The sequence below is a fragment of the Oncorhynchus mykiss genome, chromosome 13, assembly GCF_013265735.2.
Source record: "Oncorhynchus mykiss isolate Arlee chromosome 13, USDA_OmykA_1.1, whole genome shotgun sequence".
NCBI classification, from domain to species: Eukaryota; Metazoa; Chordata; class Actinopteri; order Salmoniformes; family Salmonidae; genus Oncorhynchus; species Oncorhynchus mykiss.
The window spans coordinates 46853104-46871040 of NC_048577.1; the positions used below are offsets into that span (position 1 = coordinate 46853104).

The 17937-nt window shown below is 42.5% G+C and overlaps 1 protein-coding gene across 1 annotated transcript in view; it reads right to left on the reverse strand.

Annotated features, from left to right (window-relative positions):
• Positions 1-17937, reverse strand: part of LOC110486590 (glutamate receptor ionotropic, NMDA 2C-like) — an 87207-nt gene that overhangs the window by 25352 nt on the left and 43918 nt on the right. The window contains exons 3-5 of the mRNA XM_021558310.2: positions 11640-12238; positions 8514-8628; positions 1768-1979 (exon numbers count right to left, since the gene is read on the reverse strand). Coding sequence (XP_021413985.1) covers positions 1768-1979; positions 8514-8628; positions 11640-12238 — 926 coding nt within the window. The remainder of the gene's footprint in view (positions 1-1767; positions 1980-8513; positions 8629-11639; positions 12239-17937) is intronic.

The following is a 17937-nucleotide window of genomic DNA, read 5'->3' on the forward strand; positions in this document are numbered from 1 at the left end:
TCTCTTTTCCAAGCTTAAAAGGATAAACACTCACATGTCATGAGCCAGAAACGGTTGAATACATTGGTCATGCTGGGAACTCTGAAACAATTGGGAACTGGGAGCTCTGACTGGGAAAATAAGTTTTGAACGGTCAACCAACTCGGCCTCTTTCTAGAGCTCTGACCTGAAGATCACTGACTTCATGATTCAACCTTGTTTATTTCAGAGTTCCCAATTGTCTTGAAAGGACCATAAATCCAGAGAATGCCAGACTTTGATGACAAAGTTTGATTACAAAATTTGCCCACAAAGATTGCCGCTTCACCTTCCTGTTCAAGTGAGCACAGCACAAGACGTTGAGTCCAAAATTTATTGTATGCTGCTGCAAAATGATGTAATATGCCAGGGAGATATGTATACTGTAACTAAGAAAGTAATACTAAGTGTATGTTGTGGAGTAATCTGTTAGTAGCCCATGTGCCTCACCCTAATAATTTGGTAACTTTCCCCATCATAATTTAGCCTACTGTTCTGACTTGGTGATGCACATGTAGCCTATAGCCTGTTTTAGAGAAATGTAATAATTTAATATTGTAAGAGCTTTCATTGTCTGCTTATATGCCCCCTTTCTTTATCCTATGGTTCTGACTTGGTATACAGTGAGAATACTGTAAGAACGACCCATGTTCTGAATTATGTCACTGTACATTTCAAAAGTGGTGAACAAATAGTTATATTGACTAAGTCCATCCTAGATCGCTCATTATTGTCTTAATCGAAATTACAGATTGCCTCTTATCCGTTGTCGTCCACTTATGCCATAGTTTGTACATCTCAATTGTCAGTAGAACCACATTTTTGTTTTAAGCAAGTCAGCCATATCAGTTATGTTTTTATTTAAAGGCAGTAAACGAGGCTGAATTAACTGTTTTGCTGCCAGACAAAGCTCCGCTGATAGCCAGGTGTAGCAGTGTTAAGGACTCACTCCATGGTGCTGAACAGCTTTAAGTAGGCCCTAATACCACTCTAAATAATGTCACTTTAATAATGTCTACATATCTTACATTACTCATATCACATGTATATACTGTATTGAGACCCAATCACTGGACACTTTAATAAATGGATCACGAGTCACTTTAAATAATGCCACTAATAATGTTTACATGTCTTACCTTACTCATATCACATGTATATACTGTATTTTATACCATCTACTGCACCTCGCCTATGCCGCTCGGACATCGCTCATCCATATACTTATATGTACATATTCTCATTCCCCCCTTTAGATTTGTGTGTATTAGGTAGTTGTTGGGGAATTGTTAGATTACTTGTTAGATATTGCTGTTGGAACTAGAGGCACAAGCATTTTGCTACACTCGCATTAACATCTGCTAACCATGTGTATGTGACCAATAGAATTTGAATTGATTTGAACAGTTTGTGGGCACTGTTAGTCACCGTTATAGTGCAATTCATGTATTATTTAGTGTTGTTTTGTGTTGTGTAGTGGCTTTGCTGACATGCATCTAAAAATGTTTTGGGGAGTTTGCCCCACCAAGATATACTGTACATGCTTAAATCACCCCTGACAACAGGTAATGGTGAAACAGGATAATGGATGTACATGCTTAAATCACCCCTGACAACAGGTAATGGTGAAACAGGATAATGGATGTACATCACCATAGTAGTACGCTACACTTTTATGCTCTGTTTCATTCTTCTCATCAGAAAAAGTTTGTCGTCATTAATATCAGAGAGGAATACTGTTCCACTCACGTCTCTGTCTTGTTGGACTGGCGGCGGCAGGGCACGGTGTTGCTGACACAGGTCCCAGTCATGGGGTCGACAGCCTCCACTATGACAAAGGGACGTTCCTCCAGTGTGGCCACAGTCAAGTGTCTGTTATCTGATACGGGCTCCAGATAGGTGCCGTAGCGAGGCCACACCGGGTATCTCATCTGCAGGATCCCCATCTCATAGTTCCCCACCTGGAAGAGGAGAGAGAGAAGGGAAAATAACAGGCATGAGTCATACTTTAGCTTATCGGTATTCATACCTGCAATACAATCACATCTCAAACTACTCTTCAGAGATTCGTGTCTGATTTCCATGCAGCCGTGTGGGAAATGCCAGGATAGATTAAGACGAGGAAATGTTATTTCCAGGTCTGCATTTTTTGTTATAGATTTTCCTGTGTATTTTACTACAGAAAAAAACTAAATACATTTTACTGTTGAATGCTAAGTGATGGATTCTCTCATTTCCACAAGGAAAACATACAGTCGATCAAATATATATCAGGATGCAGAAAGACAAGATCTTTGCCAATTTTAAATAGACCTCAACAATCCCGAGGCACACACTGTGTAGTTGCACCACCTGTGACGTCTCCTTGCACTAAGTTAGAAAGGTTTGTCTTGTCTCACTCTGAACATCTGTACTTAAGTTGTGAGGATCAGCCGGTCACAGAGGACCAAACTCTTTATCTGTTCTTTCCTCCATTACCAAACACAGTTGTCCATCTCAGTGGTGAGGAAGTAGTTCAGTATGCTGAACACCACTTCTCTGCGTCATTGCAGTGACTCAGAAAAAAAGTGATCACACAGTAATTAAACTGTGGCTTTCACAAGAGCCCAAAGCAGTAACACTTCTATTATTATTATTCTCTATGGTTTTATGTGTTGAGAATGAGGTTGCAAACTTTTACATAGTGATGATGATTTAACCGTTCTTAATGGCACACATATTGTGCCTTTAATCAGTGAAGTTCCATAATTAAGAGTTGTTAAAGGTTAAACAAAGAGTTGAATAAGTATTCTCTCCAGAAATTGTTTGTGTTAATTGTTGTTTATGCCTGCTAATTATTACGGAGCGACATTAAAATGGATCGTGAACTGTGTTGATAATTGTATTCATTGTTACTGTGTTGATAATTGTATTCATTGTTATTGTGTTGATAATTGTATTCATTGTTACTGTGTTGATAATTGTATTCATTGTTATTGTGTTGATAATTGTATTCATTGTTACTGTGTTGATAATTGTATTCATTGTTACTGTGTTGATACTTGTATTCATTGTTACTGTGTTGATAATTGTATTCATTGTTACTGTGTTGATAATTGTATTCATTGTTATTGTGTTGATAATTGTATTCATTGTTATTGTGTTGATAATTGTATTCATTGTTATTGTGTTGATAATTGTATTCATTGTTATTGTGTTGTTAATTGTATTCATTGTTACTGTGCTGATAATTGTATTCATTGTTATTGTGTTGATAATTGTATTCATTGTTATTGTGTTGATAATTGTATTCATTGTTATTGTGTTGATAATTGTATTCATTGTTATTGTGTTGATAATTGTATTCATTGTTATTGTGTTGACCATATTGAACAACTTTTATGTTTCTGTCAATATATTGGCAGATTGTCACATGTATCAGCAACAAAAGACTGCAGGGTAAAACCATGTCATTGCTCACATTAACAACATTTAACAACATGTTTGTGTTCAATCAACTACCCCTACAATGGCAGAATACTGGTCAATAACTTTTTAGAATGTATGGATTGCACTGCCATCTTTAATTCATGTCAGGGGTCACTAAAATAATGTTTGGCCAACTCTGAGGCATCTAAGATGAAATAAAGTGAGCATTGAAAGTTACAACCTTACAATAACAATAATAATATTTGACATATCCTGGCTGCCGAGTGGGGCAGCGGTCTAAGGCACTGCTCTCAGTGTTAGAGGAGTCACTACAGACACCCTGGTTCGAATCCAGGCTGTATCACAGCGATCTAAGGAACTGCATCTCAGTGTTAGAGGAGTCACTACAGACACCCTGGTTCAAATCCAGGCTGTATCACAGCGGCCTAAAGCACTGCATCTCAGTGCTAGAGGAGTCACTACAGACACCCTGGTTCGAATCCAGGCTGTATCACAGCGGCCTAAGGCACTGCATCTCAGTGCTAGAGGAGTCACTACAGACACCCTGGTTCGAATCCAGGCTGTATCACAGCGGCCTAAAGCACTGCATCTCAGTGCTAGAGGAGTCACTACAGACACCCTGGTTCGAATCCAGGCTGTATCACAGCGGCCTAAAGCACTGCATCTCAGTGCTAGAGGAGTCACTACAGACACCCTGGTTCGAATCCAGGCTGTATCACAGCGGCCTAAGGCACTGCATCTCAGTGCTAGAGGAGTCACTACAGACACCCTGGTTCAAATCCAGGCTGTATCACAACCGGCTGTGCTTGGGAGTCCCATAGGGCGGCGCACAATTAGCCCAGCATTGTCCAGATTTGGCCGGTGTAGGACACCATTGAAAATAAGAAAATTTGTTCTTCACCGACTTGCCTAGTTAAATAAAGGTTACATTTAATTTAAAAAAATACATTATTTTATAGCAGTCAAAGACTGCATAATTCTGCTTACTTTGGAAAATGATTGGCTGTCCTAAACGTTTTATCAGGAGGCCAACCCGTACCACTGACCAATGCCTTTGCTTCATAATAATCTCTCCTACTAATACTGGAAGTTATCTGACTATTGCAGTCATTATTGTCAGATGTCACAAAGGACAACAAAATACAACTATTAGAATATCCTCTGTTTTACTGGTATGCTTAGTTATTCCTGTCTCTCCTGCCGGACTATTGATTAATCCTCTTGTTTTCCTTTCCCCTAGTTTATGGGCCTTGTCAATGGATCACAATGGTAAAAGAGTATAAGATTGTCCCCTCACTCTTTTTACCGGCTTTGCAGAGCCAAAACTCTTTGTGTCAAAGAACAGACTTGTTAGTTTGCCTTTGTAACATATTGGAGATGAGAGAGGAAGCCAAGATCTCAAATACCTATAGCCTGTCTGGATCCCCAGACTTCTTCTCCTTGTCTTCTTCTTCTCCTCCTCTTCTTCCCCTTCTTCTCTTCATCTTCTTCTCATTCTCTTCTTCATCTTCTTCTTCTTCTCCTCCTCTTCTTCTTCTCTTCCTCCTCTTCTTCTCCTCCTCCTCTTCTTCTCCTTCTCTTCTTCTTCTCCTCCTCTTCTTCTCCTCCTTCTCATCTCCATCTTCTTCTCTTCTCCTCCTCCTCCTCCTCCTCCTCTTCTTCTTCTTCTTCTCTTCATCTTCTTCTCTTCATCTCCTCCTCTTCTTCTTCTCCTTCTCTTCATCTCCTCCTCTTCTTCTTCTCCTTCTCTTTTTCTTCTTCTCCTCCCCTTCTCCTTCTTCTTATCTTCGTCTTCTTCTCTTCATCTCCTCCTCTTCTTCTCCTTCTCTTTTCTTCTTCTCTTCTCTTCGTCTTCTCCTTCTTCTTTTCTCCTCCTCTTCTTCTCATTCTCTTCTTCTTCTTCTCCTTCTTCTTTTCTCCTCCTCTTCTTCTCATTCTCTTCTTCTTCTTCTTCTTTTTCTCTTCTACTTTTCTTCTCATTCTCTTCTCCTTCTCTTCTTATTCTCTTCTTCTCTTCTTCTTTTCTCCTGTCTTCCCCTTCTCTTCTTCTCCTTTTCATCTTCTTCTTCTTCTCCTCCTCTTCTTCTCCTTCTCTTCTACTTCTCATGGACTCTAGAAGGTGTCGAAAGCATTCCATAGGGATTCTTGCCCATGTTGACTCCAATGCTTCTCACTGTTGTGTCAAGTTAGCTGGATGTCATTTGGGTGGTGGCTCATTCCTGATACACATGGGAAACTGTTGAGCGTGAAAAACCCATCAGCGTTGCAGTTCTTGACACACTCAAACCAGTGCGCCTGGCACCTACTACCATACCCTGTCAAAGGCACTTAATATTTTGTCTTGCCTATTCACCATCTGAATGGCACACAGACACAATCCATGTCTCAATTGTCTCAAGGGTAAAAAGTATTCTTTAACCTGTCTCCTCCCCCTCATCTACACTGATTGAAGTGGATTTAACAAGTGACATCAATAAGGGATCATAGCTTTCACCTGGATTCACCCGATTGGTCTATGTCATGCAAAGAGCAGGTGTTCCTAATGTTTTATACACTCAGTGTAAGTTTGCCTCATTGATCCTTGTTGATCTGCAATGAGCTGAGCTGTGGTGGGTTGTTTCCGAGATGGCTGAACACAATGCGATGAGCGGTTGGGACTTCTAGTAGAAATGACAAAAGCATTCAGAAGGAGAGATTGATTCTAAGCTCTTGGTGAAAAGACACAAGTAGTTTATCAGCTTTAAGAGGAAAAGAGAGCGTAAGATTGTCCCCTCACTCTTTTTACTGGCTTTACAGAGCCAAACCTCTTTGTTTGTGTCAAAGAACAGACTTGTCAGTTTGCCTTTGTAACATATTGGAGATGAGAGAGGAGGCCAAGATCTGAAATACCTATAGCCTGTCTGGATAATACCTGGAGTGAGCAATGTTCCTAATGATTTGGTATTTTTGGTATTGTATTAGGATCCCCATTAGCTGTTGTCAAATCCAGAAACATACTTTAAGGCTCAGACTGGCTGAGAGAGAAAGAGAGAAATACTTTTTCTCCTTCTCTTCTTCTCTACAAGGTGTCGAAAGCGTTTCATAGGGATTCTGGCCCATGTTGACTCCAATGCTTCTCACTGTTGTGTCAAGTTAGCGGGATGTCATTTGGGTGGTGGATCATTCCTGATACACATGGGAAACTGTTGAGCGTGAAAAACCCAGCAGCGTTGCAGTTCTTGACACACTCAAACCAGTGCGCCTGGCACCTACTACCATACCCTGTTCAAAGGCACTTAAATATTTTGTCTTGCCTATTCACCATCTGAATGGCACACAGACACAATCCATGTCTCAATTGTCTCAAGGGTAAAAAATTATTATTTTACCTGTCTCCTCCCCTTCATCTACACTGATTGAAGTGGATTTAACAAGTGACATCAATAAGGGATCATATCTTTCACCTGGATTCACCTGGTCAGTCTGACATGGAAAGAGAAGGTGTTTCTAATGTTTTGTACACTCAGTGTAAGTTTGCCTCATTGATCTGCAATGAATGAGCATGTTTTCTTGTTATTCTTTTGAAGTATCACTTCAGGTAATTTTTGGAGTAGCTCAGATATTTGCAGTAACAGAGTTTAAAGATGAGCCTTTTAGATCACGTCCAGCAGTAAGCTTGTTGACCTCTCAACCTGAAAGTGGACTCACTACACTGCAGCAGCTACAGCGCATTCATTTTCTGTTGAATTTTTAAATGCAACCTTTCCATTGGCACAAGCTGTCAATAGACTACTACTCTCTCTCTCTCTCTGACCAACCACACATCTGATAGCCTTCAGTACAGCGCGCTGTCAGACCCTCCAATTACAGAGGCATAGGCCTCAGTTTCAATAACATACCTGAAATGAATAGGAACCAACCTTGAGAGAACATCGATGGCACGTAATAAGCTGGAGAAGGCCCGGAGCTGTTTACCCAGAGATGTGGTTTAAGTAATAAGCTGGAGAAGGCCCGGAGCTGTTTACCCAGAGATGTGGTTTAAGTAATAAGCTGGAGAAGGCCCGGAGCTGTTTACCCAGAGATGTGGTTTAAGTAATAAGCTGGAGAAGGCCCGGGGCTGTTTACCCAGAGATGTGGTTTAAGTAATAAGCTGGAGAAGGCCCGGAGCTGTTTACCCAGAGATGTGGTTTAAGTAATAAGCTGGAGAAGGCCCGGAGCTGTTTACCCAGAGATGTGGTTTAAGTAATAAGCTGGAGAAGGCCCGGAGCTGTTTACCCAGAGATGTGGTTTAAGTAATAAGCTGGAGAAGGCCCGGAGCTGTTTACCCAGAGATGTGGTTTAAGTAATAAGCTGGAGAAGGCCCGGAGCTGTTTACCCAGAGATGTGGTTTAAGTAATAAGCTGCAGAAGGCCCGGAGCTGTTTACCCAGAGATGTGGTTGGGTCCAACATGCTCTGACACACATCAACCTCCATTCAACCACTGACTACACTTAAGAAGAAAACCGACCTCTACCTCCCGTCAGTGTCTACTCCCTACTGGGAACCTCCTGACAATATCAACCGTCAATAAGAAGGTTATTAAAGGTAGAGGGAAGTTGTGTTGTGAAGGTGGGATGAATATGTCAGACAAGGTCCCGTTCGCTAAGAGTCGGTGGCTCTGAGGTAGTGGAACGCTAGGCAGGCTCATTTGAATAGCTGGTGTTTATAGGGAGATCAGTCAGACGTGTAATCACACTAGGCCTGTGGTGTGGAGAGACACCGGGTGGCCGGTTAGGACACTGTGATTGGTAGGAGGCAGTTAGAGCAAAATGCTAGCCTATACGGTGGACAGTCTGTATTTTGTAACAGGTGATGCAAAGGAAATGTAACAACCCACAATATGCCCAAGTCAAGGCCTGTCAGTGATAGTTCATGAAAATACACAGTGAATGAGGCAGTAATTCATGTGTTGTTAATAACACTTTGTGGAGTTTTTCCTTTTCGTAATGAGCAGGTTATATAGCCCTATTAACTTGTAGTCAGATAACACAAAGACTAACCCTAGTTTTACTGATTGGGAGGAATATAATGAAGTGTAATGTCTCACCTTATCCCACTGTCTCTCTCGATCTAAGGTGATGATTACCATAGCTGGGTTGATCAGATACCCTTCAGGGTTGAACGAGAAGTCGTTGTGTTCCCATGTTACGTTTAACATGTGCCTGAAAACAAGGGAAATCAATCAAAGAGTTAAATACTCATTACAACATAGTCGTTAATGTCCATTAATCCAATCTTCCGATGCTTTCATCCTATTTCTAAAGCACTACCTGCTGCTTGTTGTGCACATAGCTATCGACATGTTGGGAACTCCCTGTCATCACGCACTGCGAGGCTGCTCTCTCACCTCTCCTCCCTTTCTCTCTCAGTCCAGGAGAGGTGATGAAAGCATGCTGGGTAATGAACGGGCCCTCTGTCTAGTCCATGTGAAAGGCACGTTTAATCTGGTAATCTGTGATAATCTTATGAACAGGCGGAGTGATTTACAATCAAAAGCTCATTAAAAAGAAACCTAATTAAATGAGGTGTTGAATCTATTGACCGCCGAGGAGCGAGCGAGGCACTGCTCCCTTTGAATAGGGAGGTCTGAGAGAAAGAACAACATTGTGCCAGGGAGGGAAATAAAAGAGTGGAGAGCAGACATAGAGGGCTGTTTCCAACCCCTCATATTACCAATTTTGGTCATTGGTATTTCACTCATGATTATTTTGTCTTTAAAGTGGAAAATCGTAAGGGTTGGAAACAGCAGCATGACTCAAATCAAAGGCTGAAATATAGCTGCCCAGACGGTTCTCCTTTTTCATGCAGGATTTCGATTTACAAAAAGAGAAGTTCTCTTTCCCTCAGGCTAGCCACTTTCAGAAAAGAGAAAATTACTTGTGAGGAGAAAGTGATGTTTTAATACCACTGAACTGTGTCAGATTTCATATTACGATCATGGTCCACAAAAATGCATAAAGAAATCCCCCTGTACCCTGCCTGGAAACTCTCCAATCCTCCCAGTCCAGTCTCAATGACCTTGGCTAGTGCCAAATGCTGACGCTAAATCTGTTTTCCCTACAGAAGCGAAGCCTCCCTTTGGCTGATTAAAAATGTTCTAGCACCAAATAGGATTTGCTCCATGTTCCCTGGCACGGATGGCACCAGATTGCTCTTTTGGGCTGGGCTGGGCAGGTATGACAGGCCACATCATCTCTCTGTGATGCCAGTGTTTCCAACAGTGAGGTGATGGGACAGAGGTAGGATGGATGAGTTGGCAGGCAGGGGTTAAGGGAGTGACAGGGAGAGTGCCATGTTGCCCCCTACCACAACATTAAGCAGATGGAAAGCCACAGCTAAATGACTGTTGAGCAACTGTTGACTGATGTTGCCAACTCTCTCTCTCTGTTTCAAGTCAGTCCTTCTCAATCTGCAACAGTTACAGTTGAAGTCGGAAGTTTACATACACTTAGGTTGGAGTCATTCAAACTAGTTTTTCAACCACTACACATTTCTTGTTAACAAACTATAGTTTTGACAAGTCGGTTAGGACATCTACTTTGTGCATGACATAAGTCATTTTTCCAACAATTGTTTACAAGACAGATTATTTAACTTATAATTCACTGTATCACAATTCCAGTGGGTCAGAAGTTTACATACACAAAGTTGACTGTGCCTTTAAACAGCTTGGAAAATTCCAGAAAATGATGTAATTGCTTTAGAAGCTTCTGGTAGGATAATTGACATAATTTGAGTCAAATTGGAGGTGTACCTGTGGATGTATATCAAGGCCTACTTTCAAACTCAGTGCCTCTTTGCTTGGCATCATGGGAAAATCAAAAGAAATCAGCCAAGACCTCAGAAAAAATTCTGGTTCATCCTAGGGAGCAATTTCCACATTCATCTTCCAAACCACATTCATCTGTACAAACAATTGCATGCAAGTATAAACACCATGGGACCATGCAGCCGTCACACGGCTCAGGAAGGAGACGCATTCTGTCTCCTAGAGATGAACATACTTTGGTGCGAAAAGTGAAAATCAACCCCAGAACAACAGCAAAGGACCTTGTGAAGATGCTGGAGGAAACAGGTAGAAAGGTATCTATATCCACAGTAAAACAAGTCCTATATTGACATATCCTGAAAGGCCGCTCAACAAGGAAAAAGCCACTGCTCCAAAACCACCATAAAAAATACAGACTACGGTTTGCAACTGCACATGGGGACAAAGGTCCCACTTTTTTGGAGAAATATTCTCTAGTCGAATGAAACAAAGAATAGAACTGATTGGCCATAATGACCATCGTCATGTTTGGAGGAAAAAGGGTGAGACTTGCAAGCCGAAGAACACCATCCCAACCGTGAAGCAGGGGGGTGGCAGCATCATGTTGTGGGGGTGCTTTTCTGCAGGAGGGACTGGTGCACTTCACAAAATAGATGGCATCATGAGGTAGGACAATTATGTGGATATATTGAAGCAACATCTCAAGACATCGGTCAGGAAGTTAAAGCTTGGTCGCAAATGGGTCTTCTAAATGGACAATGATCCAAAGCATACTTCCAAAGTTGTGGAAAAATGGCTTAAGTACAACAAAGTCAAGGTATTGGAGTGGCCATCACAAAGTCCTGACCTCAATCCTATAGAACATTTGCTGGGCAGAACTGAAAATACGTGTGTGAGCAAGGAGGCCTACAAACCTGACTCAGTTACACCAGCTCTGTCAGGAGGAATGGGCCAAAATTCACCCAACTTATTGTGGGAAGCTTGTGGAAGGCTACCCGAAACGTTTGACCCAAGTTAAACAATTTAAAGGTAATGCTACCAAATACTAATTGAGTGTATGTAAACTTCTGATCCACTGGGAATGTGATGAAAGAAAGAAATGCTGAAATAAAGGATTCTCTCTACTATTATCTTGACATTTCACATTCTTAAAATAAGAGGTGATCCTAACTGATTTTTACTCAGATTAAATGTCAGGAATTGTGAAAAACTGAGTTTAAATGTATTTGGCTAAATTGTATGTGAACTTCCGACTTCAACTGTATCACTTAATCTCTCCGTTTTGGTTGGCTTTTCTTATTGCCTTCTCTTATCTTCTCATTTTTGTTGTCTTCTCTTATATGAACAATCTACAACCTACAGTATGTCAGTATGCCCCCCTTCCATCCCTCCACCTCCACTCACCTGAACAGTGTATCATTAGAAGATGCCCTAACAGGGCTGTGGCAGTCGTTGTGGCCCTCGGGGATGAAGCCCCTCTGTTTGCGGAAGCTCTGCACCCCTTTGACCACGATGGCCACCCCATCCCGCACCCTCTTCCTCAAGCTCATGCGCCAGCGGTCGGTGATGATGCTGATGAGGCCCACAGGGAAGCTGTTTGGTGGGGGCATGTCTGGGTTCCCCACGGCAAGGCTAGGGAGGATCCAGATGTAGCCAGGCCCCAGCAGGCCGGCCTCTCCGGCCATTCTGAACAGGTACTGGGCCTCCTCGTGGGAGCAGTATACCAGCAGTACCTGGGCGTCGATCTGCTGCAGCAGGCGCCGTGCCCGGATGTCGTTCATGCCGTCGGCGGACATGTCGAAGGTCAGCACGTCCTGCAGTTCCCACATGAAGTAGCTGGTGTCAGTGAAGGTCTTGACATAGTCCACGTAGACCTCGTAGCCCGGGTACAGGCTGGTGATGACCACGAAGCTGTCCCAGTTGTACTCCTCCATCACCTTGAACATGCCGTTTATCTGCTGCTCGATGGAGGAGCCCAGCTGGAGGAACGTGGAGCCGTCACCCTGCAGAGAGACACAGACAGCAGAGTGAGCACAGATAACAGCCCTTAATGGATAGTTAATTTAAGCTCAATCAATTTGCTCAATTTATCTAACAAGCACAATTAAAACCTTCTAATGATCTAATGCAATGACTTTGTTAATAGCCTGCTTAGTGGCAATTATATGATTGTGTTTTATGTAATTCAGCCAGTCATATGAAAAAAATAAAACAATAATCAAGAAATGACAGTAGAATCCTGAGGGTAGCTTGACAGTGTGTCTGTGTGCCCCCTGTCCACACCATCCAGCTCCTGACCACCAGCCAGCCCACCCAGAAGCGGTGTGTAGTCTCTGGGCTGAGAGGCAGTACTCTGCAGTAAGTGATTCTGTTTGGTGTTGCTCTCCCTGTAGCCCAGGCACCATTCATCACTTTAACCCATGTGTCTCCCACTTGCCACAGCAACATTGGGCCTCATATATACTTGGCACTATCACTGAGCCCACTGTCACTGAGCCCAGCCCCTGTTTTCTCTTTTTATCTCTCACTTTTCTCAAGATGTCTCTCCTCTTTGACCTTGGAGAGAGGAGTATGAAAATGCTGTGTTGTGTTAACTAAAGTGATCCAGGAATTCTGAGGAAGATCAGAGCTGTTTCTAGTCTGTGTGTGTTTGTAAAAGCGTTTGTCTTGTTTAAGTATGTTCAGGGAACAGAATAATATATGTTTTTTTTCCATAAATCTTGTTGAAGTATTCATATCAGTAGTGGTCTTGGCGTAACATGTTTCTGCAACCTGAGAAGGCTATGGGCTGACACAGGGCAGGGTTTTATTTTTGTGTTTCTTACTAGAAAATAACATAATCATTGTTTTTAAAACTGCATATGACCCATACAGTACGTTTTCGGGTTGGATGCCATTGGTATGTCTTGACTCTAAGAGAAGTTAATGATTGTTTAATGGTTTTGAATTAAGCACGCTGCTCATAGAAATCATTGCACCATAATTGCTTTGTAAAACAAATAGCATCGTAAATCATGTGCAACCCCAGTGAATTGTAATGATAAGTGTAATAAAAAGTTACATCAATTACAGAGATTTGACTGTTTCACTGGTTGCATATCTGGGTTGATCATTAAGACTTTCACCTTTTAAATGACGTTGTATAAACGGCAACTTTATAATAATAAAAAGCGTATAATTTTCTTCCAAATAAATCTATAAAGTAGATTTGATGATAATAATTTTTACTTTTTACTTTTTCACCTCCTAAATGAGAATGATTTTGGTGAGGCTCAGTTTCTTGATATTATGCCATTTACACATACAGTTCATTCAGAAAGTGTTCACACCGTTTGACTTTTTCCTCATTTTGTAGTGTTTGAGCCTGAATTTAAAATGGATTCAATTGAGTTTTTTTGGTCAGTGATCTATACACAATACCCCTGTAACGATCGTCGTTGGAATGAGACCAAAGCGCAGCGTGGAAATTGTTCATATTTAATGTTCACAAAAAAACACTGAAACAAAATGACAAAACGGAGAAAACTAAAGCGCACAGTTCTGTCAGGGAAAACAACCTAAACAGAAAACAATCACCCACAACTAAAATGGGGAAAACAGGCTACCTAAGTATGATTCTCAATCAGAGACAACGAACGACACCTGCCTCTGATTGAGAACCATACTAGGCCAAACACATAGAAAAAAAGAACATAGACAACCCACCCCAACTCACGCCCTGACCAACCTAAAACAAAGACATAACAAAGGAACTAAGGTCAGAACGTGACAACCCCATAATGTCAAAGTGGAATTATGTTTTTTTTTTTATGTTTACCAATGAATAAATGAATGAATGTTGAAATGTCTTGAGAAAATTATTCAACCCATTTGTTATGGCAAGCCTAAATAAGTTCAGGAGTAAAAATGTGCAAGTCACATAGTAAGTTTAATGGATTCACTCTGTGTGCAATAATAGTGTTTAACATGATTTTTGAATGACTACCTCATCTCTGTACCCCACACATACAATTATCTTTAAGGTTCCTCAGTCAAGCAGTGAATTTCAAAAACAGATTAAACTACAAAGACCAGGGAGGTTTTCCAATGCCTCGCAAAGAAGGGCACCTATTGGTAAATGGGTAAAGTAGGGGGAATAGGAGGATTATTTAAGATACTGTTTGAAGAGGTAGGGTTTCAGATGTTTTTGGAAGATGGGCAGGGACTTAGGGGGAAGCTGGTTCCTCCATTGGGGTGCCAGGACAGAGAAGAGCTTGGACTGGGCAGGGGTGGGAGGGCCAAGAGACCTGAGGTGGCAGAACGGAGTGCTCGGGTTGGGGTGTAGGGTTTGAGCAAAGCCTGAAGGTAGGGAGTTGCAGTTCCCCTTGCTGTTCCGTTGGTAAGCACCATGGTCTTGTAGTGGATGAAAGCGTTAAACTGGAAGCCAGTGGAGTGTGCGGAGGAGCGGGGTGACATGAGAGTACTTGGGAAGGTTGAAAACCAGGCGAGCTGCAGCGTTCTGGATAAGTTGCAGGGGTTTGATGGCACAAGCGGGGAGCCCAGCCAACAGCAAGTTGCCATGTGCCTGGATTAGGACCTGCAGCGCTTCCTGAGTGAGGTAGGGTCAGACTCTACGGATGTTGTAGACCTGCAGCGCTTCCTGAGTGAGGTAGGGTCAGACTCTACGGATGTTGTAGACCTGCAGCGCTTCCTGCGTGAGGTAGGGTCAGACTCTACGGATGTTGTAGACCTGCAGCGCTTCCTGAGTGAGGTAGGGTCAGACTCTACGGATGTTGTAGACCTGCAGCGCTTCCTGCGTGAGGTAGGGTCAGACTCTACGGATGTTGTAGACCTGCAGCGCTTCCTGAGTGAGGTAGGGTCAGACTCTACGGATGTTGTAGACCTGCAGCACTTCCTGCGTGAGGTAGGGTCAGACTCTACGGATGTTGTAGACCTGCAGCGCTTCCTGAGTGAGGTAGGGTCAGACTCTACGGATGTTGTAGACCTGCAGCGCTTCCTGCGTGAGGTAGGGTCAGACTCTACGGATGTTGTAGACCTGCAGCGCTTCCTGCGTGAGGTAGGGTCAGACTCTACGGATGTTGTAGACCTGCAGCGCTTCCTGAGTGAGGTAGGGTCAGACTCTACGGATGTTGTAGACCTGCAGCGCTTCCTGCGTGAGGTAGGGTCGGACTCTACTGATGTTGAAGACCTGCAGGAGTGAGTCGCTGCTTTGATGTTTGCAGAGAACGACCAAGGTTTATTGCGCTCTGGGAGGGCAACACTAGAGTTGTCCACCGTGATGGAGAGGTCTTTGAGCGGGCAGGCCTTCCCCGGAAGGAAGTGCAGCTCCGTCTTGTTGAGGTTGAGCTTGAGGTGGTGGGCTGACATCCATGTTCAGATATCTGCCAGGCACGCAGAGATGCGTGTCGCCACCTGGAAGGATGCAATCCAAGAATATGCAGAGCTTGAGACGCCCAGCCCTGAGAAGGTGGAGAGGAGGATCTGAGGGTTCACGGTGTCAAAGACAGCGTATAGATCTAGGAGGATGAGAACAGAGGGGACAGAGTCAGCTTTGGCAGTGTGGAGAGTCTCTGTGACACAGAGAAGAGCAGTCTCAGTTGAGCTCAGTTGAAGCTTGACTGGTTAGGGTCCAGAAGATCATTTTATAGAGATAACGAGAAAGTTGATCAGAGACAGCACTCTTAAGTGTTTTGGAAAGAAACGAAGGAACGAAAGAAAAACTTTTACAGAGTTTAATGGCTGTGATAGGAGAAAACTTTCAGTATTAGTAATTTTAGTTACTCCACAATGCTAACCTAATTGACAGAGTAAAAAAAGTAAGCCTTTTTCCCGAATAAAAATATTCCAAAACATGCATCTTGTTTGCAACAAGGCACTAAAATAATACTTAAAGAAAATGTGGCAAAACAATTCACTTTTGTCCTGAATACAAAGTGTTGTTTGGGGCAAATCCAATATAACACATTACTGAGTACCACTCTCCATATTTTCAAGCAGAGTGGTGGCTGCATCATGTTATGGGTATGCTTGAAATAGTTAAGGACTGGGGAGTTTTTCAGGATAAAAAAGAAGCTGAATGGAGCTAAGCACAGGCAAAATCCTAGATGAAGACATGGTGCAGTCTGCTTTCCACCAGACACTGGGAGATTAATTCACCTTTCAGCAGGACAATAACCTTACATATAAGGCCAAAAATACACTGCAGTTGCTAACCAAGAAGGCAGTGAATGTTCCTGAGTGGCCAAGTTACAGTTTTGACTTAAATCTACTTGAACATTTATGACAAGACCTGAAAATGGTTGTCTAGCAATGATCAACCACCAACTTGACAGAGCTTGAAGAATTTTGAAAATAATAATGGAAAATGTTGCACAATCCAGGTGTGGAACACTTTTAGAGACTTACCCAGAAAGACTCACAGCTGTAATCGCTGTCAAAGGGGATTCTAACTTACTTATCTAATCAAGATATATGTATATTTTAGTTTTGTTTTGTGTGTAGATTGTTGACGAAAAAAATTACAGTTAAATCCATTTCAATCCCTCTTTGTAACACAACAAAATATGGAAAAAAGTCAAGAGGTGTGAATACTTTCTGAAGGCACCGTGTGCCATTTTTCCTTGATGCTATCAGAGCAGTACCCAGAAGTCACTGCTTCACTCAAGCTGGACCTTACCTGTCCCTTTCCTTCTCTAGGGGGACTGTGCTCTGTCTCTGTCATGGTCATCAAGCTTGTTGAGGTTTGGAGTTACAGAAAGCCAGGTATCCAGAGACCAGGACTACTCTGTTCTCTTGTTCTGCTGTTTCATTCTGTCTCCTTGTTGTCCTTCAGAGAAGTCTAAAGTAGGTTAGAACCATCTGTGTGTCTCCTGATGTCAGACATCATACTGGTCTATTCCTCTGAGTGTCTCCACTGACCGTTCTCATTGCTCTGAATATCACATCCTCTCTGTTTCTATTTCAATTAGTAACATTGAACATTTAGCAATTTGTGTTCTACCCTTTTCCATATACAAAACACCTCCTCCTATATTACCTTGGAAGTACTGTAGATGTGATACAGTAGAAGGGACAATAAAATATCTAGCAAAATTAGCTTAGCAAGAGCAATGGTGTTATGCAGGTTAGTAAAGGAGCAGGTTGCCAATATGACATAAAACTCCTCTCAGTGTCCCACAGCAAATCTGTTTAAGTTCCTGCCTTCTTTCTGTGCGTGCAGCCTTTTTCCACCACTTGTATGCCACGATTATTCATCTGGCAGAGTGTAAAATCAATTTGCTCCAGGCCATGTGTGTGTGTGTTTGTGTGTGTATGTGCCTGTGTGTAGTATGTGTACACGATCACACTGTGACTCTCAGCCAAAAACACCCTAAGGTTCTATCTAGAGAAGTGTGGTAGCAACCACTCAATTAGAACTGTACTGTAGTCCAAATGAGCCCTGAGCATGGACAGCGGACAGCCATAGGCTCAGCTACAGCCGTACCCGGCATGCTAAAGCTCTTTTTATTTATTTAACTAGGAAAGTCAGTTAAGAACAAATTCTTATTTACAATGACAGCCTACAAAATTTTGCCAATTGTGCACCGCCCTATGGGACTCCCAATCACAGCCAGTTGTGATACAGCCTGGAATCAAACCAGGGTCTGTAGTGACATATCTAGCACTGATATACAGTGCCTTAGACTGCTGCGCCACCCGGGAG